The 27,021-nt window shown below is 44.1% G+C and overlaps 1 protein-coding gene across 4 annotated transcripts in view; it reads right to left on the minus strand.

The window, feature by feature from the left end:
• ATP2B4 (ATPase plasma membrane Ca2+ transporting 4) overlaps window positions 1-27,021 on the minus strand; it is a 226,751-nt gene that overhangs the window by 124,396 nt on the left and 75,334 nt on the right. For all 4 annotated transcript variants that reach the window (XM_044288273.1, XM_044288272.1, XM_044288275.1 and 1 more), the window contains exon 3: window positions 4,517-4,714. In XM_044288273.1, coding sequence (XP_044144208.1) covers window positions 4,517-4,714 — 198 coding nt within the window. The remainder of the gene's footprint in view (window positions 1-4,516; window positions 4,715-27,021) is intronic.

Raw genomic sequence — 27,021 nt, forward strand, 5'->3', positions numbered from 1 at the left:
GCTGATTCATTTGCGCGTGTTCTGGGTGTGGTGGTGGATGGTGAGTGTTTGAGCGCCACCCACCGGCACTCTCAGGAAATGTGCAAATGTGTACCTTCCAGGTCTAAAAAGAATTTCTATTGGTCAAGGCATAAGGTGTAATGTACCTGCCTATCTGTAATATTACTGGGCAGCCATGTGCCATGGAGGGCGGGGTTAGCCCAGTAAAATGTCTAACCCGAATATCCTATCTATGTGTAGAGCTTGCATGCCTTATGTTTTTTCTTACTTTTCTTTCTTCTCTCTTTTCACTATGCAGGAGATTTTTTCCTACTGTGCGCCAAATTACACAGAAGGTTTTTTTTCATCTCCTTCATAGTCTTTAGTGTCTTCATGGGTCACACACACACACACACACATATTTAGATATATATATACATATACACACACACAGCCTTAGAAGGAGGAAAACATACAGTGATCCCGTTTTTATATATATATATAAAAGTTGGGATCAATGGTTGGATTGAAAGGGATTTTCATAATCTTACTTTTGATACATCACAGATTAGACATATATTATACAAGCCTCCTCTCTTGTGAAATGCAGTACCTTGCATTAACATATCACACCCTCTGCCAGTCCGGGACAATAGCAGCCTTCCTGACCAAAGGGCCATTTAACACCTCACCTCACAGGAACCTGCGATTTCCTATTTAACTTGTTAGCATGGAGAGAAGAAACCTGTTCAATGTAAAATAACCCTTTCATGTATTGTATATAGCAGATGTCAGCATTGTTTATCAAAGTTTCAACTGTATATTCACAAACACATGTTTCCCAAATGCCTGCTGAATTCTAGGAGGATTGGTCCAATTGAATCTGGAAGGACACTATGTTCCCACCCCCAACAAACCCTATAAACTATGTGCTGGGAGAATAAAGATTTCAGATATTGACAACCTATGTTGAGTCAGGGCTGTCTTATCTCTCTGATCAGAAGCAAATGGGATATTCGTTGCACCGGGAAATAGTCACGGGTATGAGGTCTGATGCCTCCATATAACCATCATAAACCTGCCTAGAAAAATAGCTAACAGGGGGGTCAAATGACCCCCCCCCTTTGTTGTTACGGGATGCCGGCTGAATGATTTCAGCCGAAATCCCGTTCCGATTAACCCCCGCGGCGCCGGAATTCAGATTTTAAGTCAGGACGTACCGGTACGTCCTCGGTCCTTAAGGACTCGGGAAATAGGGCGTACCGGTACGTCCTCGGTCCTTAAGGGGTTAAACATGAAATCTACTGGAACTTGTAGCTGGCTTAGATTTAGGTGCATGCAACCTCTCAATAATGCTGGTGCATCTTACATGAGCAAACTTTATACAAAGACCGGTATGAGAAAACGTCCCCCTATGTGAGCTGCTGTATGATGCCTCTGTACAGCATCTTATTACAAAGATATTCTTCTTATGAAACATTAAGTGGTGCCATTCAAAAGTACAATTGGTCCCACAAAAAACAGTCCCATGTGAATGGAGAGTGGAAAATAGAAAATTAAAGTGCAATGTAAGCTACAGGCAGCGTGTTATAGAGCAGGAGGGGCTGAGCAGCTTCATATATATTTTTCTGGGAAAAAGATTCAGTAAAACTTGCATTTTATACATTTTAATTTCCGCTCAGACTGGTTTTTGAAGTTCAGGAGGTGGTCCTATCAGTGACAGCCTTCCCTCTATGAATTTACATATAGAGATAGCTGTCCATCACTGACAGGACTGCCTACATGTTTTCAAAGCCCAGGATGAGCAGGAATTTAAATGTATAAAATACAGGTTTTACTGAATCTTTTCCTACTGCGAGATTGTGAAACAGCTATTTCTGCTACAGCCAGCACACTCTCAGATTTGAATACGCAAAACAGATGACTCATGCTGCGGCCTGTGAGTGAACCAGAAAGTGTTGATCTGACATGGTGGAAGGATTGTGCTGTGAGGGACAGGGCTGTCTTTAATATTGATTGGACCCTGGGCAAAAATGTACTTGGGCCCTCTGCATCCCGCCTTCCCACACCTTAGCAGGCAATCATGCCCTCCACCACAACACACAAAAAATCCACACATCTGGTAGAGTATAGTGAATGACTGTAAATACTTCCAGTTCTGAGAACTCCAGCGGCTCAGGATCAGTGCTCTGGGCTCAGGCTGGAAGTGGGTACCGCTCTGCAGGAAGGATACCAGGGCTCGGCTCACCCTAGTGTTACAGTGCACCCCACAGTATGCATTATAGCACCCTAGAGTATACAGCACCACACAGTATGCAGTATAGCACCCACACTATACAGTACCCCACAGTATATAGTAAAGCAGACCACAGTATACAGCACCCCACAGTATACAGCACCCCACAGTATACAGTAGAGCAGTATAGCACCCCACAGTATACAGTAGAGCAGTATAGCACCTCACCGTATACAGCACCCCAAACTATACACGATACAGCCCCCCACACTATACAGCCCCCCACACTATACAGCCCCCCACACTATACAGTACAGCAGTATAACACTCCACACTATACAGCACCCACAGTATACAGTACAGCAGTATAGCACTCCACAATATACAGCACCAACAGTATACAGCCCCCCACAGTATACAGTACAGCATTCCACACTATACAGCACCCACAGTATACAGGCCTCCCACACAGTATACAGGACCCCCACTATACAGTAGTTTACAGTATATTAGCATAACAGCCCCTGTCACCTTTTTCTGATGCAATCTTCACAAAAAAAGCTCCAAACTTCTCCTGCAACACTCCTGTTAGGACCTGTGATGACCTCCTAGATCACATTCACAGCTCTAACAGTACGGTGCCTGGACTCAGTGCTGGCAGGCAGGGCATGGCAGCACCCCCTGTGTAGCTGACAGTCTGACACCCAGGGCAGTGGCTAGCAGGGCTCAAGAGGCAGATACCTTGGGCCCCCCAGGAGCAACTGGGCCCGGGGCAGCTGCCCCTTTTGCCCCTTGGTAAAGACGGCCCTGCAGATGTCCGGCAGTTAATGGAAGCTCATCCTTCTTTTTCCCTCCAAACACGATGAGTGACGTTTAGACCAAAAAGTTTACTTTGCTCCCATCTGACCACATGACTTTCTCCCATGCTTCCTTTGGCTCATCCAGATGGTCATTGGCAAGCTTCAGACGGGCCAGGACATGTGATGACTTAAGCAGGGGAACCTTCCGTGCAATGCACGATTTCAAACCATGACGGCATAGTGTTCTGACCTTTGAAACTGTGGTTCCAGCTCTCTTCATGTAATTGACTATTACAGCAACTAACTGAAGAAAGGAGGAGATTCGGAGAACGCAGGCCGTGCTGGGCTCCTTTACAGGGGGGGCGTGGCTGGGCACCAAGAAGGTTAGTACAGCCCCTTGGGCACCTTACAAGGCTCATTTACATATCTCTAAAATCATTTTTTAAACACAATAAAAAGGACACCGCTTTATGGGACAGGTATATTGTGGACACGCTAGCGGTGATCTAGCCGTGCATGTCTGCAGCTCTACAAGCTAAAACGATGTGACAGAATGTTTTTAAAGATCTCAGACAGGTGCTACTAAGTTAGATTAATGAGTGGAGTAGAGGTGGGCTTTTTAAAAGGCACAGTAACAGGTCTTTGAGAGACAGATTCTTGCTGTTTCTCAGGTGTTCAAATACTTATGGTATGTTCAGCAGTGCAAGACAAATACGTTCTTTAAAAATCATACATTGTGATATCCAGATTTTTTATTTTTTTATTCTGTCTCTCATAGTGGTAATGCACCTACAATGTGAATTTCAGACCCCTCTATGATTTCTAAGTGGGAGAACTTGCAAAATCACAGCTCGGTTCCTCCTGCTCTATAACATGCTGCCTGCAGCTAACATTGAATTTTCATGGTGGCTGATGATCCAGAGGATAGCTCATCAGTTAAAACAAACTGTAGAACCGGTTTAAAGATGCCAACTGACAGAAAAAAAAAAATGATTAAAATAGGCTTCCCATTTTGCATTGGTCATCTTCATATATAATACGCATAGTTTTGCATGAACGAGGCAACAATGTACACGAGCGGAGCTAATCAGGGTCTGCTAAGAACCTGCAACTCTCCTATGCTTTCGAGACATCTAGCAATCAGATGCAGGGTTCAATAGAAGAAACAGCACAGCCGGTCTCTCTATTCACTGCATGGCACTCATTGAGGGCTACGCACTGAGCACAGGAGAAGGTAAAAGTAGTAATAAACCAATTCTGTTCCTATCAGTGACAGCCAGGGACTCCACCTGCTCCTTCTAGATTGCAGGTGCTTTAATCCTGCAGCGCACATGTGATCCTCGCAGGAAAAGTAAATCAGGTTTTGGTATGCCCTGCAAGCTATGAACACATTTATACGTATGCAAGAAGTGCTTATAGTTGAAGTAAATTTTAATTGTAGGAAATTATAATGTCATGTGAGAACAGTAACAAAAATCTGATGCAACAAAAGGTCACTTACCTTCATTATCTGTCCCTACAGGATGGTAGAAGGATAGGGCTAGAGAAATTATGGCTGCAATTTCCAGGATGATTAAGGTTACATCTTGCAATGCCTCCCATACCAGTTGCAAGAATGTTTTGGCTTTCTTTGGGGGGATGAAATTTTTTCCAAATGTTTGTCTTCTCTTCTCCAAGTCTGCAAGATTTCCTGACAAACCTGTAATAGTTATAAAACCCAATTTTAGCCCAACTGACTTTTGACATAATAGTGAAAATTCAAAGACAAGGCTATTTTCTTTTTAAAAATGGCTTGATAACACAGGATCCAGTAGAATGGTAGCTGTGGTTGAACCAGTACCATTTAGGGTCAGACTGTTGTCTAAAGATTCATTGGCAGTATGCTACTATAGAATAAACAGCATCTGCCATCCACTGGAGCTCTTGCTTCAGTCAGCAGGTTACAACATAATGTTAAGTTCGCAGAATGTTAAGTTCTATACTGGTAGTATTAAAAAGGGTTATCCTGCTTTTAAAACTGTATTACAGTGTATCCTTAGGATAGCCCATTAATATTAGACCACGGAAGTCTGACTCTTGGCACCCCACCTAACAGCTGTTTAAAGGGGCAACTGCACTCATGCAAGTGCTGCAGCCTCTTCATGGTTGACACTGGTCTATACTGCAAACACTGACGAGATTTATCAAACTGGTATAAATGATGTATGAAATTAAGAGCCTGATGTGGATTTTCGAATCCTCAGTATTCTCTTTTCTGCTGTGAATTACGAATGGAAATCCGGAGGATTTCCCCCAATTATATTGATATGGATGAGATGTACTTCAATGCAAAATCTGCATAGTTCTAAGCAATACAAGTGGAGATTCCCAAGTATGAGAATGCTGGCAATCCAAATAAGGAGTAAAAATAATTTTCTATGAATGTTTAATGCACTGGCTTACAACATAATGGTACACAGTAGAGAAAAAAGTTCAACCACAAAAGTAAGGGGGAGAGGAGTGGGAAACCCAAACTGTATACATTTACATCAGCATTAAAGTGGACCTTTCATGGTTTTTTACTTATTCTAGATAAATATGTTTACTTGGGGGCTACCCCCGCTGATTCTGCCACCCAGCCCGATGTTTTTAAATATCGCTCCTGCGAAATATAATAATACTGAGCATCGGTGGAGAGGAGAAGACGCTAGGGTTTCTCAATGGGCGTCTCCTTCTCTCTGGCTGTGCCGCGATCCAATCACAGCAGAGAACGTCACAGCCAGGAAGAAAAAAAAAAGCTCAGCTTCTCCCTTGCTGTGACGCTCTCCACTGTGATTAGATTGCCTCTTCAAGACAAAAATTTACTTTGCTTAATATCTCCTCATAACCAAGACCCTCCATGCCCTTGGCAGTTTAGTTGCTCTTATAATATAAAATGAGAAAATTAATAGTTGGGGGACATTTGGCAGCTTTGCAGGAGAACTGTGTACTTGCTAATGGTTTCCCCCACAAATGACAGTGGGTATATTACGCAGGAGCAATTTGAATGCCCATCTTACTCCCCTGTATACATTTGGGGCTTGACTGACCAAGCGATTTTATTTTTTTTCATTGTTCCATTATGGAAGTGCTCATTAGTACAGTAGGACCGGGGAGGAGCGGTGAACTCAGTGCTACCTCTGTTCTCACCACTCCCTGGTCTTTGTCTGCTGGAGCCGCACGCTGTGCTGTGACCTGCACACAGCGCAAAAACGTAGGCGTGCTCTGTGACCTCAGGGGAGGTATGTTGATTTATTTTTTTGCGTTATCTGAGGTCTGATTAATGGTTCATTTACACGGCCGTTGTTTTTTGCGGTGCACAGGCATGGACAGAAACCCCACAGAAGCACTCAACAGTGCCTCCTTTACGCACCGACCTTCCGGAATGCGGACCCTTTCAAGTAAATGCAGGCCGCAATACAGGCACGGCCGAACAACGGCCTTGTGAATGATCCCTAACATTGGGGGGCTGATCTGAGGTCTGAGCTGGTGTCTAATTAACTTGAGGTGAACCCGGACATAAGCTCCCCTTCACTCATTTACCATGCCTGAGTGGAGCATTGGAACGTCTCTAGCTCTGATGCTCCCCCTTGCCCTGCACAATGCTTTTTATTTACTACCACTGACGTGCCATGCTTCAGATATTTATGCTAGGTGGAGAATTCCGCCTACAAGTGACGTCACCGGCACATATTGGTAGTCTAAAGTACTGCCCTAGGCGGTTTTACAGACTAGGGCAGCACTAAAGACCGCCCATTAGTGCCGGTGACGTCACCGGGGTCACTCCTGATCAAAGCAGGGCAATGGGGAGCATCAGATCTAGAAATGCTCCTATGTGCCACTCATACACGGTAAACAAGTGAAGGGGAGCGTATGTCCTGGTTCAGCTCTGAACCCAGGCAAAAACTTTAACCAGTTATTTAGTATGCAATCTGTACAGTATAAAAAAGATATATATATATATATATATATATATATATCAGAAGAGTGCTTTTATCCGGTGTCGCATAAAACTACAAATACAATTACTCCCACAAAACTGAAAATGTAAAGAGCACTTAGCAGGATCAACCCCCATAAAACCAGGCATACTACAGGTAAAATATGGTATTTTTTGCTCCATAAGACACATCCCCCCCCCACACCACCAAAAGTGCGTCTTATGGGGTGAATACTAACGAGCGCTTCCATTATGAAAGCACTCATTAGTACCGGAGGACCAGGATGCAGTGAAGGCTCTGTACTTACCGCTTCCTGGTCCTTAGCTGTCAGCTGTGCAGTGACATGCGCACAGCGTGAGGGCGCTCTGTGACCTCACGCTGTGTGCGCCAGTTCACAGAACAGGCAAACAGCAGGATAAAGAAGATCGCGGCGGTGTCCAGGAGAGATACGTGTTTTATAAAACATGAGGCTGCTCGGGGCTAATCTGAGGCAATGGGGTGATGAGAAGCATAATGGCTGATAATGGGGGCTGATAAGAGGCATTGAGGATGATAATGGGGGCTGATGAAAGACATAAGGGATGATAATGGGGGCTGATGAAAGGCATGGGGCTCTTATCTGAGGTCTGATTGGGGTCTGATCTGAGTTGTGATTGGGGGTCTGATTGGGGCAATCAGCTGAGGTCTGATTGGTGGCGTGACCTGAGATGTAATGAAATTTTTTTTTTTCTTATTGTCCTCCTCTAAAACCTAGGTGCGTCTTATGGTAGATTTTTATTCTTTATGCAAATGGCAGCTTGAGTGCACGAAGCCCTAACACATCGGTGCACCTCAGTTTTTCTTTATTTGCATAAAGAATAAGTCTAAGTCCCTCAGGAATGCTGCAACCATTTTTTACAACACATGGATCAGTTTAATGAGCAGGTTCGACCCTACCAGGCAGTATGCCTGGTGTAATAGGACTGATTCTGCTGACAGATGCATAATTAAAAGTTAAAGGAACACTTCCATCAGAAAGTGAAATTTTTTAAAGTCATTATTCATAGAAAACTATTTTTTTAAGAATATCTGTTTTCATTTCAGTGGTACCATAACATTGACAATTAAATACTATCCTTCTTTAGCAGCCAGCAACTAGAGATAAAACTCCTCTACAGATAAGTAACCCACTGTTAGTTTACTGATGCCGCTAGGGAAAGATGATATCCATTAGTATATTAGTAGGTATAGAAAGGGGATGACAGTATGGCGGCTAAGGCCTAGATAAAGATGTTCACAAAAGAGAATTGTACCTACCGTATTTTTTGCCCTATAAGATGCACTCCGGGGGGGGGGGGGGGGGGGGGGAGTTAGTGCGTCTTATGGGGTTAAAAAACATATCCGGCGCTTATATTTGATTATACCTGCAGCGCTCACATGTCCGGCGGACGGTGGGCAGTGGTGCGGGAGTCTGTTGCTGCGATCCGGCCTCAGTAAGCTAGGTTGTAGCGGCTGGAGGAGGAAATGGAGCGCAGAAGCAGGAAGACAAGGGGCGGAGCTGGCATGTGTGACAGATAAGTCTGCTCCGCCCCTCGTCTCAGTCGTCACGCTGCGGTCAGTCAGACATCGCTGGAGGTATGAAATGTTCATGCAGGCAGTGTTTTGAACTTTATTAGGAAAGGGAGGGGGGGCTGTCAAGATTGGCGTTATGCACATTTCCTTCCCCCCACTTCACATTTAAAATGCTGAAAGACAACCCTAAGGAATCCCAGTGTTAATAAAGTGCCACCCATAATAATAAAGTGGTGTGCCCTGCCAGAAAGACATCCCTAAGGAATCCCACTGTTAATAAATTGCCCACCTCCTAATAAAGTGGGCACTTTATTAACAGTGGGGTCCTTAGGGATGTCTTTCTGGCAGGGCACACCACTTTATTATTATGGGTGGCACTTTATTAACACTGGGATTCCTTAAGGATGTCTTTCAGCATTTTAGGATGACTTTCAGCATTTTAAATGTGAAGTGGGGGGCAGGAAATGTGCATAACACCAATCTTGACAGCCCCCCCCCCCCCCCTCCTAATAAAGTGCCCCCCCCCTCCTAATAAAGCGAGCTCACTCCTAATAAAGCGAGCTCACTCCTAATAAAGCGAGCTTACTCCTAATAACGCGACCCCCTTATTAACGCGTCATGCAGACATCCGTGGAGCACTGTCCATGATATCCCAGCCTGCCGTCCTGCTGAGTGCACAAAGGGCATGGCGTAATTGGTTGCTATGACGCCGTGCCCTTCGTGCACTCAGCAGGACGGGATTTCACGGACCATGCTCCATGGATGTCTGCATGACGCCTTAAAGGGTCATTGGATCCCCCCCTTTCCCAATAAGTACGGTACCGTATGTCAGCAGCATATCCCCCCCCCCCCATAACATTGTCATCTACTGATGTTATTAGCTACAGTAGTGCTAACAGTTCTTCCATTACTGTAGTCTATTGCAGAAAATTGCCATAGTCTCCTGCAGCATACTGTAAATTTCTGAGCGATGTAAAAGCAGAAAAGGCTTTCTTATAAAATTCCTTTTAAACTAGGGGTGGTAAAATAAGCCAAAGAGCATGGAAACAGGGCAGCGGAGAGACATTTTGGGCCGCCTCCAACTGAAAAGATGATTCGTGCATGGAGGAAACAAGAGGATCGGTTGGAGAAAAGTAAACACACTCTTCGTGGGTTTACTGCAAAGTGGCCACAGCTAGACGTGGACATGAAAGAGTGGATCACATGTCACAGGAATAACGGCTTCTCAGTATCCACAAAAATTATCATCTATGAAGCCAAACGTCTTGCTCCAGAGAAAGGCATTGACGACTTCACTGGATCTGCATCATGGTGCTACAGATTCATGAAGAGATGTGGCCTTGCTATGCGCACCAAAACAACAATTGCACAAAAAATGCCCAAAGAATATGAGTCCAAGATTCTTTCTTTTCATAAATTTGTGCTGGATTCAAGAAAGAAACATGGCTATGAAATAGGCCAGATTGGGAACATGGATGAAATTCCGTTAACCTTCGATGTTCTATCGAATAGGACCGTCGATGTGAGAGGCGCAAAAACCTTAATTGTGAAGACCTCTGGACACGAGAAAACGCATTACACGGTTGTCTTGTCCTGCTGCGCAGATGGCACCAAACTGCCACCAATGCTGATTTTTAAAAGGAAAACCATGCCAAAAGGGGTGATCCCACGAGGAGTGATTGTCCATATTCACGACAAAGGGTGGATGGACGAAAACTGGCATGAAAGTATGAATCGAAAAGGTGTGGTCCAAACGCACCGGAGGACTTCTGAAGAAACCTGTCCTACTAGTGCTTGACCAGTTTAGGGCACATATCACCGAATCCACAAAAACAAGATTTAAGGAAGTGAACACCCATCTAGCAGTAATTCCTGGGGGGCTTACCAGCCAGCTACAACCTCTGGACGTTTCCATTAATAAGCCATTTAAAGTGTTCATGAGGGAGGAATGGAACAAGTGGATGGCAGCTGGAAACCATGACTTGACTCCCACTGGACGGATGAAGAGGCCCACCATCACTCAAGTCTGTGAGTGGGTGAAAAACATCATGGCAGGCAGTCAACGATGAAATAGTCGTCAGATCCTTTAAAAAGTGTGGCATTAGCAATGCCTTGGATGGCACAGAGGACAATATGCTGTACGACGAATCTGAAAGCAGCGATATTAGTGATACTGAGCCACAGAGTGTGATTAACCTGGACAGTAGTGATGAGGAGTTTTTGGGTTCCCTGATGAATAGAGGCGTACTGTAACTGGACATTTAAGTCAATAATGATGGTTATTAATGCTGCTGGTTACTACTGTTAATGTTTACTTTGTTAAAATATTGGTCTGTTATTTTATTAAAAGTTTTGACACACCTTTTTCAAAAATATATTGTTTTCCTATTTTCACCCTCTAAAATCAGGTGCATCTTATGGGCAGGTGCGTCTTATAGGGCGAAAAATACGGTACTAGTGTATACTCTGAGTCACCCATCCACATCCTTCTCTTGCCGCAGTGAATGGTCTGACTGAGAAAGTCAAGAGAGGCAGTTTGTCCTGCTTAAAGTCCAAAGGAGCGATGTGGTCTCTTCAAACAGCTTATTGGTGGGGGTGCCGGGAGTCGTGAACCCGCCAACCTGATATTGACGAGGGTGGTAGGTCAGCAATAAAAAAAAAGTATATACCGTAAATTTTATTCACCCCCTTTTCCATAGAATAAAAAAAGTATATACCGTATTTTTTGCCCTATAAGAAGACGCACCTAGGTTTTTGAGTAGGAAAATTAGAAGAAAAAAAAATTTGAACCAAAAGGTGCGCTTTTGGTTGGTTTTGAACTAAGGGTGATCTGTGGATGACACTGTTATTGGGGGGGCGGATCTGTGGATGACACTGTTATTGGGGGGGGGCGGATCTGTGGATGACACTGTTATTGGGGGGGGGGGCGGATCTGTGGATGACACTGTTATTGGGGGGGGCGGATCTGTGGATGACACTGTTATTGGGGGGGGCGGATCTGTGGATGACACTGTTATTGGGGAGGGGGAGGATCTGTGGATGACACTGTTATTGGGGGGGGGCGGATCTGTGGATGACACTGTTATTGGGGAGGGGGATCTGTGGAGGACACTGTTATGGGGAGGGGGATCTGTGGAGGACACTGTTATGGGGAGGGGGATCTGTGGAGGACACTGTTATGGGGAGGGGGATCTGTGGAGGACACTGTTATGGGGAGGGGGATCTGTGGAGGACACTGTTATGGGAGGGGGATCTGTGGAGGACACTGTTATGGGAGGGGGATCTGTGGAGGACACTGTTATGGGAGGGGGATCTGTGGAGGACACTGTTATGGGGGAGGGGGATCTGTGGAGGACACTGTTATGGGGGAGGGGGATCTGTGGAGGACACTGTTATGGGGGAGGGGGATCTGTGGAGGACACTGTTATGGGGGAGGGGGATCTGTGGAGGACACTGTTATGGGGGAGGGGGATCTGTGGAGGACACTGTTATGGGGGAGGGGGATCTGTGGAGGACACTGTTATGGGGGAGGGGGATCTGTGGAGGACACTGTTATGGGGGAGGGGGATCTGTGGAGGACACTGTTATGGGGGAGGGGGATCTGTGGAGGACACTGAGCAGGAGAACAGAAAGGCTGAACGGTGATGTGAATGAAGCCTTATCAGTAATGGAAACGTTTTTCCTGAACCCTGCTGGATCCAGTAAAAAAAGCTAGTGAAAGTAGCTTTAGAAAAAAATAAAATAAATGTTGGTATGCACACGGATGGTACACAGTTTGCAGACAGCACATACGGTTGTGCGCATGAAGCCTTATGGTACTTGCACATGTTGTGAGTTATGCGGGGGGAGAAATAAAACAAACAAACAAAAAAAAACACAGCATTGTACTCCACCAGAAAAGTGAATACAATTTGACAAATCTCACGTACACCTTGTGTTTCTTACCAGCAGCTCGTGCAGTAACCCAGCCCCCATTGATTACATTATCAATGAGCCGTGTATGTAAAGTGATGGAGAAGCCAGGTTGGTCTTCACTATGGGGGGCGTGACAAAAAAAAAAAAAAGTGAATAGTGCTGTTATGGCGTTCACTGCATAGGAGATTTCTTAAAATATTTTAATAGTTCACACTTTTTCGGGCGTGGCTATATATATTAGTCAAGAAAATCGGACAGCACTCCAAGGTATACCACATGGGTAAATAAATTTTCACGATTTTTATCATATATATATATATATATATATATATATACACACACACACATACACTCAGCTAAAGAATAATTAGGAACACCTGCTCTATTTCTCATTAATGCGATTATCTAGTCAACCAATCACATGGCAGTTGCTTCAATGCATGTAGGGTTGTGGTCCTGGTCAAGACAATCTCCTGAACTCCAAACTGAATGTCAGAATGGGAAAGAAAGGTGATTTAAGCAATTTTGAGCGTGGCATGGTTGTTGGTGCCAGACGGGCTGGTCTGAGTTTCACAATCTGCTCAGTTACTGGGATTTTCACGCACACCCATTTCTAGGGTTTACAAAGAATGGTGTGAAAAGGGAAAAACATCCAGTATGCGGCAGTCCTGTGGGCGAAAATGCCTTGTTGATGCTAGAGGTCAGAGGAGAATGGGCCGACTGATTCAAGCTGATAGAAGAGCAACGTTAACTGAAATAACCACTCGTTACAACCGAGGTATGCAGCAAAGCATTTGTGAAGCCACAACACGCACAACCTTAAGGTGGATGGGCTACAACAGTAGAAGACCCCACCGGGTACCACTCATCTCCACTACAAATAGGAAAAAGAGGCTACAATTTGCACAAGCTCACCAAAATTGGACTGTTAAAGACTGGAAAAATGTTGCCTGGTCTGATGAGTCTCGATTTCTGTTGAGACATTCAAATGGTAGAGTCCGAATTTGGCAGAAACAGAATGAGAACCTGTATCCATCATGCCTTGTTACCACTGTGCAGGCTGGTGGTGGTGGTGTAATGGTGTGGGGGATGTTTTCTGGGCACACTTTAGGCCCCTCAGTGCCAATTGGCCATCGTTTAAATGCAACGGGCTACCTGAGCATTGTTTCTGACCATGTCCATCCCTTCATGACCACCATGTACCCATGCTCTGATGGCTACTTCCAGCAGGATAATGTACCATGTCACAAAGCTCGAATCATTTCAAATTGGTTTCTTGAACATGACCATGAGTTCACTGTACTAAAATGGCCCCCACAGTCACCAGATCTCAACCCAATAGAGCATCTTTTGGATGTGGTGGAACGGGAGCTTCGTGCTCTGGATGTGCATCCCTCAAATCTCCATCAACTGCAAGATGCTATCCTATCAATATGGGCCAACATTTCTAAAGAATGCTATCAGCATTCTTTAGGTGAGTGTGTATATATATATATATATATACACACACACACACACACACACATATACACACACATACAGTGGATATAAAAACTCTGCACACCCCTGTTAAAATGTCAGGTTTCTGTGATGTCCACCTTTCATGTGACCTATAAGGCTACTTTCACACTGCTGTTTCTTGGTCCACTTGTGAGATCCGTTCCATGGCTCTCACAAGCAGCACAAAACGGATCAGTTTAGCCCCAATGTATTCTGAATGGATAAGGATCCGTTCAGAATGCATCAGTTTGCCTCCGTTCAGCCTCTATTCCGCTCTGGAGGCAGACACCAAAATGCTGCTTGCAGCGCTTAGATGTCCGCCTGACAATGCGGAGCCAAACGGATCCGTCCTGAATGACAATGTAAGTCAATGGGAACAAATCTGTTTTCACTGACACAATATGGTGCAATTAAAAATGGATCCGCCTCCCATTGACTTTCAGTGTAAGTCAAAACGGATCCGTTTGCATTTTCATAAAATCTTTTAGGTAGAAGGAAGACAAAATATAAAAATACAATATGGTTGCATAAGTGTGCACACCCTTAAACTAATACTTTGTTGAAGCACCTTTTGATTTTATTACAGCACTCAAACTTTAATCTTCTGGTGAAGCCATTCATATGTTGATTTGGATGTATGCTTTGGGTCAAGCATGGCACATTTAGACTTTGCAAGATTTGCCCACTATTCTTTGCAAAAACACCCCAAATCTGTCAGATTGCGAGGGCATCACCTGTGCACAGCCCTCTTCAGATCACCCCACAGATTTTCAATCGGATTAAGGTCTGGGCTCTGGCTGGGCCATTCCAAAACTTTAATCTTCTGGTGAAGCCATTCCTATGTTGATTTGGATGTATGCTTTGGGTCGTTCCTCTTCATGTTCAGCTTTCTAGCAGAAGCCTGAAGGTTTTGTGCCAACATTGACTGGTATTTGGAACTGTTCATAATTCCCTCTAGCTTAACTAAGGCCCCAGTTCCAGCTGAAGAAAAACCGCCCCAAAGCAGGATGCTGCCACCACGATGCTTCACTGTGGGTATGGTGTTCTTTTGGTGATGTGCAGTGTTGTTTTTGCGCCAAACATATCTTTTGGAATTATGGCCAAAAAGTTCAACCTTGGTTTCATCACACCGTAACACCTTTTCCCACATGCTGTTGGGAGACTTCAGATGTGTTTTTGCAAAATGTAGCCTGGCTTGGATGTTTTTCTTCTTGCCACTCTACCCAATAGCCCAGACATATGAAGAATACAGGAGATTGCTGTCACATATACCACACAGCCAGTACTTGCCAGATATTCCTGCAGCTCCTTTAATGTTCCTGTAGGCCTCTTGGTAGCCTCCCAGACCAGTTTTCTTCTAGTCTTTTCATCAATTCTGGAGGGACGTCCAGTTCTAGGTAATGTCACTGTTGTGCCATATTCTCTCCAGTCTTCACTGTGTTCCATGGTATATCTAATGCTTTGGAAATTATTTTGTACCCTTCTGTGGACCATGGCTTTTGCTGTGGGATGCGACTAAGAAAATTTCAGGAAAGACCAACTAGGGCAGCTGAACCTTATTTTGGGTTAATCAGAGTCACTTTGAATGATGGCAGGTGTATGCGGACTCCTATTTAACATGATTTGGAATGTGATTGCTCAATTCTGAACACAGCTACATCTCCAGTTATAAGAGGGTGTGCACACTTATGCAACCACATTATTTTAGGTGGAGGGAACAAAAAAAAAACTAAAAGATTTCAGGTTTGTTTTTCAATTGAATGGTACAGTTTATAGGTCACATTAAAAAGGTGGAAAAAGTTCTGAAATGATCTATCTTTGTCTCATTTTTTTAACATCACAGAAACCTGACATTTTAACAGGGGTGTGTAGACTTTTTATATCGTGTGTGTAGACTTTTTATATCGTGTGTGTATGTACACTCGCCTAAATAATTATTAGGAACACCTGTTCTATTTCTCATTAATGCAATTATCTAGTCAACCAATCACATGGCAGTTGCTTCAATGCATGTAGGATTGTGGTCCTGGTCTAGACAATCTCCTGAACTCCAAACTGAATGTCAGAATGGGAAAGAAAGGTGGGCTACAACAGCAGAAGACCCCACCGGGTACCACTAATCTCCACTACAAATAGGAAAAAGAGGCTACAATTTGCACAAGCTCACCAAAATTGGACTGTTGAAGACTGGAAAAATGTTGCCTGGTCTGAGGAGTCTCAATTTCTGTTGAGACATTCAAATGGTAGAGTCCGAATTTGGCGTAAACAGAATGAGAACATGTATCCATCATGCCTTGTTACCACTGTGCAGGCTGGTGGTGGTGGTGTAATGATGTGGGGGGATGTTTTCTGGGCACACTTTAGGCCCCTTAGTGCCAATTGGCCATAGTTTAAATGCAACGGGCTACCTGGGCATTGTTTCTGACCATGTCCATCCCTTCATGACCACCATGTACCCATGCTCTGATAGCTACTTCCAGCAGGATAATGCACCATGTCACAAAGCGCGAATCATTTCAAATTGTTTTTTTTTAACATGACAATGAGGTCACTGTACTAAAATGGCCCACAGAGTCTCAACCCAATAGAGCATCTTGCCCTGGATGTGCATCCCTCAAATCTCCATCAACTGCAAGATGCTCTCCTATCAATATGGGCCAACATTTCTAAAGAATGCTATCAGCACCTTGTTGAATCAATGCCATGTAGAATTAAGGCAGTTCTGAAGGCAAAAGGGGGTCCAACACCGTATTAGTATGGTGTTCCTAATAATTCTTTAGGCGAGTGTGTGTGTGTGTGTGTGTGTGTGTGTGTGTGTGTGTGTGTGTGTGTATGTTATATATATATATATTTTTTTTTTATATATATATATATGTAAAATTGGGAAAGAGGGTGATTTAACCACTTAAGGACTCAGCCCTATTTCAACTTAAGGACTTGGCCATTTTTTGCAAATCTGACCAGTGTCACTAAGTGCTGATAACTTTAAAAAGCTTTGACTTATTCAGGCCATTCTGAGATTGTTTTTTCGTCACATATTGTACTTCATGACACTGGTAAAATGAAGTAAATAAATAATTTTTATTTCTAAAAAAATACCAAATTTACCAAAAATCTGTAAAAAAAATAGCAAATTTCCAAGTTTCAATTTCTCTACTTCTATAATACATAGTAATACCTCCAAAAATAGTTATTACTTTACATTCCCCATATGTCTACTTCATGTTTGGATCATTTTGGGAATATTTTATTTTTTGGGAATGTTACAAGGCTTAGAAGTTTAGAAGCAAATCTTTCAAATTTTCAAAAAAAAACAATTTTTAGGGACCAGTTCAGGTCTGAAGTCACTTTGTGAGGCTTACATAATAGAAACCACCCCAAAAGGAACCCATTCTATAAACTACAGCCCCCAAGGTATTCAAAACTTATTTTACAAACTTTGTTAACCCTTTAGGTGTTCCACAAGAATTAATGGAAAATAGAGATACAATTTCAAAATTTTACTTTTTTGGCAGATTTTCCATTTTAATATTTTTTTTTTCCAGTTATAAAGCAAGGGTTAACAGCCAAACAAAACTCAATATTTATGGCCCTGATTCTGTAGCTTACAGAAACACCCCATATGTGGTCGTAAACCGCTGTACGGGCGGCACACAGCAGGGCACAGAAGGAAAGGAATGCCATACGTTTTTTTGGAAGGCAGGTTTTGCTGGACTGTCTTTTTGACACCATGTCCCATTTGAAGCCACCTGATGCACCCCTAGAGTAGAAACTCCAAAAAAGTGACCCCATTTTAGAAACTACGGGATAGGGTGGCAGTATTGTTGGTACTAGTTTAGGGTACATATGATTTTTGGTTGCTCTATATTAAATTTTTTGTGAGGCAAGGTAACAAGAAATAGCTGTTTTGGCACTGTTTTTATTTTTTGTTATTTACAACATTCATCTGACAGGTTAGATAATGTGATATTTATATAGACCAGGTTGTCACGGATGCTGCGATACATCAATAAATAAAAAGTATACATATTAGGTAAGTTTTACACAATGATTTCTTTTTTGAAACAAAAATAAAAATAAAAATCATGTTTTATGAGAGCCATAATTTTTTCAGTTTTGGGCGATTACCTTGGGTGGGGTATGACTTTTGCGGGATGAGATGACTGTTTTATTGGCATTATTTTGGTGTGTGTGTGACTTTTCGATCGCTTGCTATTACACTTTTTGTGATGTAAGGTGACAAAAAATGGCTTTTTTACACCGTTTTTATTTTTATTTTTTTATGGTATTCACCTGAGGGGTTAGGTCATGTGATATTTTTATAGAGCAAGTTATTACAGACACTGCAATACCTAATATGTATACTTTTTTTTATTTATGTAAGTTTTACACAATAACAGCTTTTTTAAAACAAAAAAAAAATGTTGATGTTTTAGTTTCTCCATATTCTGAGCCATATTTTTTTTGTTTTTTTTGGGCGATTGTCTCAGGTAGGGGCTCATTTTTTGCGGGACGAGAGGACGATTAGATTTCCCACCAAAATAGTACCAAACGCCTTTTTGATTGCTTGCTGTTGTACTTTTTGTGATGTAAGGTGACAAAAAAAATGGTTTATTTGGTTTGATATGTTTATAGAGCCAGTCGATACGGACGCGGTGATACCTAATATGTAACAAAAAATGTTTTTTTTAAAAATCATAAAGAAAATGATCTAAGATTTATGATCTTGGATCATGTCAAACCTTTGGATAGAGAGGGGGGGATCGACTTAACAATTAAAAAAAAAGCAGAGCTCAGATGGATCTTTAGACTGGATACTCTGAAACCAAAAGGGTTAAATGTCGAAATCAGGGTGACAGGGCAATGGTCAGTTAACATCTGTCCTTAATAACCATGGTCTATTGTGTGTCCATAACGCTGTATGGGGTGAACCCTGTGGAAAGGTCTATTTTTTATCTATGTCATGGATTTTGTTACTTATCTAACTGGGTAATAGCATTGTTATCTTTCCTTGCTGGGATGGTAATTGCGGTTACAGAAGGTGTTGCCCAAAATATTGCCCTGCTGTAAAATGGTGGAAAAGATAAGTGCAGTGACGCTGGCTGATGCGCCCACAAACGTCCGGCACGTGATGTGTTGGCGCGTGAGTGACGCAGCACGCTAGAGGACACGGCGCTTTAACTCCGCCTATCGGTGACGCATATAGCTTGTGTGCAGCCGAACAGCTGGTGAGTGATTGGCATATGCGCAGTAGCGAGGACGAGACGCGCAGAGGTACCGCGGACCTACACGAGAGAAGACGCCGGTCATATACTCAGCTATACCCTCAGCAAGGTATATAAATTAGGAATTTTAATGCACTGAGCACTTTATTACTGTTGAGACTGTAATATATACTATGGGTGTGTAACACTGCCATATCACTATGGCACATGTATAATGGGCTTGTTAGTCTGTCTACACGGATAATTGAGACAGATGAGTGAATTGTTATTCGTCCACAAGAGGGGAGTGTACCATGTTTGTATTGGTTGATGAATTGATTGGTAACAACCTTACTATGTATTTATACTGGCACTATTGCACTTTATGTTTCACCTGACTTGAGAAAGGTTCTGTGAGAGAACCGAAACGTTGTCTATTTTTGACATGTGTGAATAAACTGCACATTTGATAGCATGAAAGTAGGGCATTTACATAGAATCATGTAATGGTGATTTACAGATCTCAAACAATTCATTGAAAAAAAGGCCAACAGTGGGCAATTACAGCTAGATAACGTCTCATGCAGTTCACAATTCAACTTATTGTCTGCTAAGCTGTGGCATCCCACTCCTTTTAAAGGGAGTCTGTCACCACCATATGGCCATATACAGTGCTTACATGGCTCTGTAGCACAGCTACAGAGATTGTAACGGCATCTTTGTCTTTAGACTTGCACCAGCAGGAAAAACAGAGTTTAATTCATATGCAAAGGATTACTCGCAAGTGCCCAGGGGCGGCGTTCTGTGTGTAGGTGCCCAGGCTGCTCTGCCTTCTTTTCACTTTACTCCCCCCTAGTCTCTGCCTTTGCCCACCCTCCAAGTCTCTTGCCTCATCGATAGGTCCGGACTTGAGGGCGGGCAAAAGCAGAGGCTGGGGAGGTGTAAAGTAAAAAGAAGGCAGAGCAGCCTGGGCCCTTACACACTGAACTCCTCCCTGGGCACTTGTGAGCGCTCATTTGCATACAAATTAAACTCAGTTTTACCTGCTGGTGCAAGTCTAAAAGACAAAGACAAAGGTACTGTTACAATCTGTGTAGCTGTGCTACAGGACAATGTAAGCACTGTATATGGCCATATGGAGGTGACAGACTCCCTTTAAAGGGCAGGCCCTCAGGTCATTGAGGCTCTGGGATACAGAGTTACGAGCCTCTACATGGCAACTCAGCTGATCCCATAGATTTTCAATGGTATTCAGGTCTGGAGAAAGTACAGGCCACTCCATCTGAAGTACCTCAGTCTCCAGCAGCTGTTCCCTTATGATGCGACCTCAATGAGCTGGTTCATGGTCGTCCACGTAGATGAAATTGGGCCTGTGTTGTTCATGCAGAGGCACAATTACTGGATTAAAGGGAACCTGTCATCTGGATTTTGTGTATAGAGCTGAGGACATGGGTTGCTAGATGGCCGCTAGCACATCCGCAATATCCAGTCCCCATAGCTCTGTGTGCTTTTATTGTTTCAAAAAACGATTTCATGCGTATGCAAATTAACCTGAGATGAATCAGAGCTTGAAAATATGACTCTTCTCTGGTCACACAAGTAAGATATGACTCTTATGTTAACCACTTCAGCCCCGCTAGGTGAAACCCCCTTCATGACCAGGCCACTTTTTACACTTCGGCACTACACTCCTTTCACCGTTTATCACTCGGTCATGCAACTTACCACCCAAATGAATTTTACCTCCTTTTCTTCTCACTAATAGAGCTTTCATTTGGTGGTATTTTATTGCTGCTGACATTTTTACTTTTTTTGTTATTAATCAAAATGTAACGATTTTTTTGCAAAAAAATGACATTTTTCACTTTCAGCTGTGAAATTTTGCAAAAAAAAAACGACATCCATATATAAATTTTTCGCTAAATTTATAGTTCTACATGTCTTTGATAAAAAAAAAATGTTTGGGCAAAAAAAAAAAAAAAATGGTTTGGGTAAAAGTTATAGCATTTACAAACTATGGTACAAAAATTTCCGCTTTTTGAAACGGCTCTGATTTTCTGAGCACCTGTCATGACACCCCAAAACACATTGCCCAACTTCTCCTGAGTACGGCGATACCAGATGTGTGACACTTTTTTGATGCCAAGGTGGGCAAAGGGGCGCATATTCCAAAGTGCACCTTTCGGATTTCACCGGTCATTTTTTACAGATTTTGATTGCAAAGTACTTCTCACACATATGGGCCCCTAAATTGCCAGGGCAGTATAACTACGCCACAAGTGACCCCATTTTGGAAAGAAGACATCCCAAGGTATTCCGTGAGGGGCACTGCGAGTTCCTAGAATTTTTTATTTTTTGTCACAAGTTAGCGTAAAATGATGATTTTTTTTTTTTTCTCTTTTTTCCTTACAAAGTCTCATATTCCACTAACTTGCGACAAAAAATAAAAAATTCTAGGAACTCGCCATGCCCCTCACGGAATACCTTGGGGTGTCTTCTTTCCAAAATGGGGTCACTTGTGGCGTAGTTATACTGCCCTGGCAATTTAGGGGCCCATATGTGTGAGAAGTACTTTGCAATCAAAATCTGTAAAAAATGACCGGTGAAATCCGAAAGGTGCACTTTGGAATATGCGCCCCTTTGCCCACCTTGGCATCAAAAAAGTGTGACACATCTGGTATCGCCGTACTCAGGAGAAGTTGGGCAATGTGTTTTGGGGTGTCATTTTACATATACCCATGCTGGGTGAGAGAAATATCTTGGCAAACGACAACTTTTCCCATTTTTTTTATACAAAGTTGGCATTTGACCAAGATATTTTTCTCACCCAGCATGGGTATATGTAAAATGACACCCCAAAACACATTCCCCAACTTCTCCTGAGTACGGCGATACCAGATGTGTCACACTTTTTTGCAGCCTAGATGCGCAAAGGTGCCCAAATTCCTTTTAGGAGGGCATTTTTAGACATTTGGATCCCAGACTTCTTCTCACGCGTTAGGGCCCCTAAAAAGCCAGGGCAGTATAAATACCCCACATGTGACCCCACTTTGGAAAGAAGACACCCCAAGGTATCCAATGAGGGGCCTGGCAAGTTCATAGAATTATTATTTTTTTTCGCATAGGTTAGCGGAAATTGATTTTTTTTTGTTTTTTCTCACAAAGTCTCACTTTCCGCTAACTTAGGACAAAAATTTCAATCTTTCATGGACTCAATATGCCCCTCAGCAAATACCTTGGGGTGCCTTCTTTCCAAAATGGGGTCAGTTGTGGGGTGTTAGTACTGCCCTGGCATTTGAGGGTCTCCGCAATCATTACATGTATGGCCAGCATTAGGAGTTTCTGCTATCCTCCTTATATTGAGCATACAGGTAATGAGATTTTTTTTTCCGTTCAGCCTCTGGGCTGAAAGAAAAATAAATGAACCGCACAGATTTCTTCATTCGCATCGATCAATGTGGATGAAAAAATCTCTGCCCAAAAAAATAAAAATGGAGGGGAAAGGCGTCTGCCAGGACATAGGAGCTCCGCCCTACATCCATACCCACTTAGCTCGTATGCCCTGGCAAACCAGATTTCTCCATTCGCATCAATCGATGTGGATGAATAAATCATTGCCGGGATTTTATATATATATATATATATAGACATACACATACATACACAAAGTGCTTGCCAAAGCATAGGAACGCTGCCTCCTCCTCAGCTCGTATGCCTCGGCAAACGTATCTGTCACATCTGTCACTGCAGAGGAGAAAATCCCGTCTTGCAGCGCCGCATACACCGACTTGCGTGTAATCTGACAGCAGCGCAATGCTTCTGTCAGAATGCACATCGGTGCTGCAGCTGGTCGATCGGTTGGTTCACCTGGAAGGTAAAAGAAAAAACCAGGCCACAACGCAATAATTTTATTAACTTTGGAACAGAACATGTAACTTTAACTTTTGGAACTAAACATTAACCTGTTTGCTTACCTGTTTTTTTGTTTTTGTTTTTTTACCTTTATAGAACAAACCTCTCCTTCCCCATGGGTCAATGTGCAAAGCGTGTGGCGAAGTGCGTTATGCACTTTGTCCCATGTGAAAGGAGACGTTTGCAGCAGCTGTGAGTGAATGGGCCCTAATAGCCCTGTGTGCCTATCCTGGTGAGATGATCCCTATGCTAGGTGTACCTGTGTGTGGTACTTTCGGAAACACTCCCCTAAGCATAGGGCAGGGTGGTCGGGACAGTCAGGACAGAAATAGCGGGTTTCACGCCTTATTCCACTCCTGCTACAGGCACGACATTTTTTTCGGGGTGGCGGTCGGTTTGAGGTACCAGCAACGACACTGGGGAAGTGTCGCTCGTGTAGACGGCTAACTACACTGGTGGATGGGGCCACGGAACCTCCTGGATACAGGAGGTTCGCGATGATCTCTTCCTGAAATTTGAGGAAGGATCCAGTTCTCCCAGCCTTACTGTAGAGAACAAAACTATTGTACAGAGCCAATTGAATTAAATATACAGACACCTTCTTATACCAGCGTCTGGTGCGTCGGGAAACTAAATACGGAGCCAACATCTGGTCATTGAAGTCGACCCCTCCCATGTGGAGGTTATAGTCGTGGACTGAGAGGGGCTTTTCAATGACACGGGTTGCTCGCTCAATTTGTATTGTCGTGTCTGCGTGAATGGAGGAGAGCATGTAAACGTCACGCTTGTCTCTCCATTTCACCGTGAGCAGTTCTTCGTTACACAGTGCGGCCCTCTGCCCCCTTGCAAGACGGGTGCTAACGAGCCGTTGGGGGAAGCCCGCGCAACTAGTTTGCGCGGTACCACAGGCGCCAATCCGTTCTAGAAACAAATGCCTAAAGAGGGCCACACTTGTGTAGAAATTGTCCACATAAAGATGGTACCCCCTGCCGAATAAGGGTGACACCAAGTCCTAAACTGTCTTCCCACTGCTCCCCAGGTAGTCAGGGCAACCGACCGGCTCCAGGGACTGATCTTTTCCCTCATAGACCCGAAATTTGTGGGTATAGCCTGTGGCCCTTTCACAGAGCTTATACAATTTGACCCCATACCGGGCGCGCTTGCTTGGGATGTATTGTTTGAAGCCAAGGCGCCCGGTAAAATGTATCAGGGACTCGTCTATGCAGATGTTTTGCTCAGGGGTATACAAATCTGCAAATTTCTGGTTGAAATGGTCTATGAGGGGCCGAATTTTGTGGAGGCGGGCAAAAGCAGGGTGGCCCCTGGGACGGGAGGCGGTGTTGTCACTAAAGTGCAGGAAACGCAGGATGACCTCAAATCGTGTCCTGGACATAGCAGCAGAGAACATGGGCATGTGATGAATCGGGTTCGTGGACCAATATGACCGCAATTCATGCTTTTTTGTCAGGCCCATGTTGAGGAGGAGGCCCAGAAAAGTTTTAAATTCGGAAACTTGGACTGGTTTCCACCGGAAAGGCTGGGCATAAAAGCTTTCCGGGTTAGCGGTGATAAATTGTGTGGCATACCTGTTTGTCTCTGCCACGACTAAGTCTAAAAGCTCCGCAGTCAAGAACAGCTCAAAAAATCCCAGGGCCGAATCGATCTGAGCTGTCTCAACCCGAACTCCAGACTGGGCGGTGAAAGGGAAAACTACGGGTGCGGCTGAAGTTGGGGACTGCCAATCAGGGTTTGCCAGCACCTCTGGGATTCTAGGGGCTCTACGGGCACGTCTTTGCGGTGGCTGCGACGGGGTCACTACTGCACGTGCCACCGTACCAGCTTCAACTGCCCTTCTGGTGCTCACTACTTCACCAGGTTGTACGGCAGTGCTGGTACTAGGTCCAGGAAGGGCTGGGCTGCTGGTGTATGCCTCACCACGTAATCCGACAGCACCAGCCCCACTCTGCTGCTCTTGAAGCGGATCCTGCGCAACCTGCGGTCTAGCGACACGGGGCCGGGTACGCCTGGTGCTATCAGGGACCTCAGCCTCCTCGTCCGAACTTTGGGTCAGAGAGCCACTGCTTTCTACAGGTTCGTATTCTGACCCGCTGGATTCATCAGATGAGGGTTCCCACTCCTCATCCGACTGGGTCAGAAGCCTGTAGGCCTCTTCAGAAGAATACCCCCTGTTAGACATGCGGGCAACTAAATTTCGGGGTATTCCCTGAGACTACCCAAGAAAAAAAAAGCAAGCCTGTCTTACAAATGGGAGGCTAGCGAAGTACCGGAGGCCGCTGCGGTTGATAAAAAATATCAAAACTGATTTTTTTTATCGCCGCAGTGCGTGTAAAGTGAATGTGCAGCGATCAAAAAAAAAATTTTTTTTTTGTCACTGCGGTGGGGCGGGCGTGGGTGTACGCACGTGTGGGCGACCGATCAGGCCTGATCGGGCAAACACTGCGTTTTGGGTGGAGGGCGAACTAAAGTGACACTAGTACAATTATAGATCTGACCGTGATCAGTTTTGATCACTTCCAGATACTATAAAAGTACAAATGCTGATTAGCGATACGCTAATCAGCGAATAACAGACTGCGGTGCGGTGGGCTGGGCGCTAACCGATCCCTAAACTACCTAACCAAGGGGCCTAAACTATACTGAAACCTAACGGTCAATACCAGTGAAAAAAAAAAGTGACAGTTTGCACTGATCACTTTTTTCCTTTCACTAGTGATTGACAGGGGCGATCAAAGGGGTGATCAAAGGGTTAATTGGGGTGATCGTGGGGCTAAGTGTGGTGTAGTGGGTACTCACAGTAATGATGTGCTCCTCTGCTGGAACCAACCGACCAAAAGAAGGAGCAGAGGAGCACAGCAGCCATATAACCCCATCATATTTACTAATATGTGGGGTTAAATGGCTGCTGATTGTTTTTTTTTGAAAATCAGCAACCTGCCAGCCAATGATCGTGGCCGGCAGGCTGCTGACGAAATACTCTGCAGTGAAATGCCGGCCCGCGATGCGCATGCGCGGGCCGGCTGTGACGTAATCTCGCGTCTCGCGAGAAGACGCGCCGATGCGTCCAGGAGGAACAAATCAACCACCTCCCGGACGCATCGGTGCGTACAGCGGTCGGGAGGTGGTTAATTTGCATATGTATCAAATCGTTTTTTTTTTTACACAATAAAAGCACACAGATCTATGGGGACTGGATATTGTGGATGTGTTAGCGGCCTTCTAGCAACCCATGTCCTCAGCTCTATACCCAAAATACCGGTGACAGGTTCCCTTTAAGTATGTTATTCAAGTAGTATGGGTTTGTCACGGTACCATTCACAAAGTGTAGGGCAGTTCTGTATTGACTAGACACACCTGCCCATACTGTAACATTGACAACCGTGGCTGATGCATATCGCTCGCCTTGACGTCTCCAACATTGTTAGCAGCCATCATGTCTGCTCGGCGTGAATCGAATTTCATCAGTGAACAGCACTGAGGCCCACTGGTCCCTTGTCCAGCGTATATGCTCCCTGGCCCATGCAAGATGATGACATCTTTGGTCAGGTACCCTTGCAGGTAATCTAGCATGCAGACCACGCTGATGTAAACCGTATTGAATGGTCTGACATGACACTTGGATGACTTAAATGTGCCTGGAGTTGTGTGGCATTTATCATCTGGTTCTGCAGGGCATTGTTCTCAATGAAGCGGTCATCAGTGTGGGATGTGGCCAAAGGACATCCACTTCTATGCCTTTCTGTGACTTTCCAGTCTCTCTGTATCTCTGCTGCAACCTGCTGATGACACTGACACTCCAAGCTCAGTGGCCACTATGACTAGGGTATCATGCAGTAATGCTGCTAAAGCCGTCATCATCATCACTGCTGTCTGTTTCTCAGCAATTACTGCTGTTTTCCCTTGCAGGGAGGAGGGCTAAGGAATAGACTTGTTATCAAGCTGTGCCG

The sequence above is a fragment of the Bufo gargarizans genome, chromosome 3, assembly GCF_014858855.1.
Source record: "Bufo gargarizans isolate SCDJY-AF-19 chromosome 3, ASM1485885v1, whole genome shotgun sequence".
Taxonomy (NCBI): domain Eukaryota; kingdom Metazoa; phylum Chordata; class Amphibia; order Anura; family Bufonidae; genus Bufo; species Bufo gargarizans.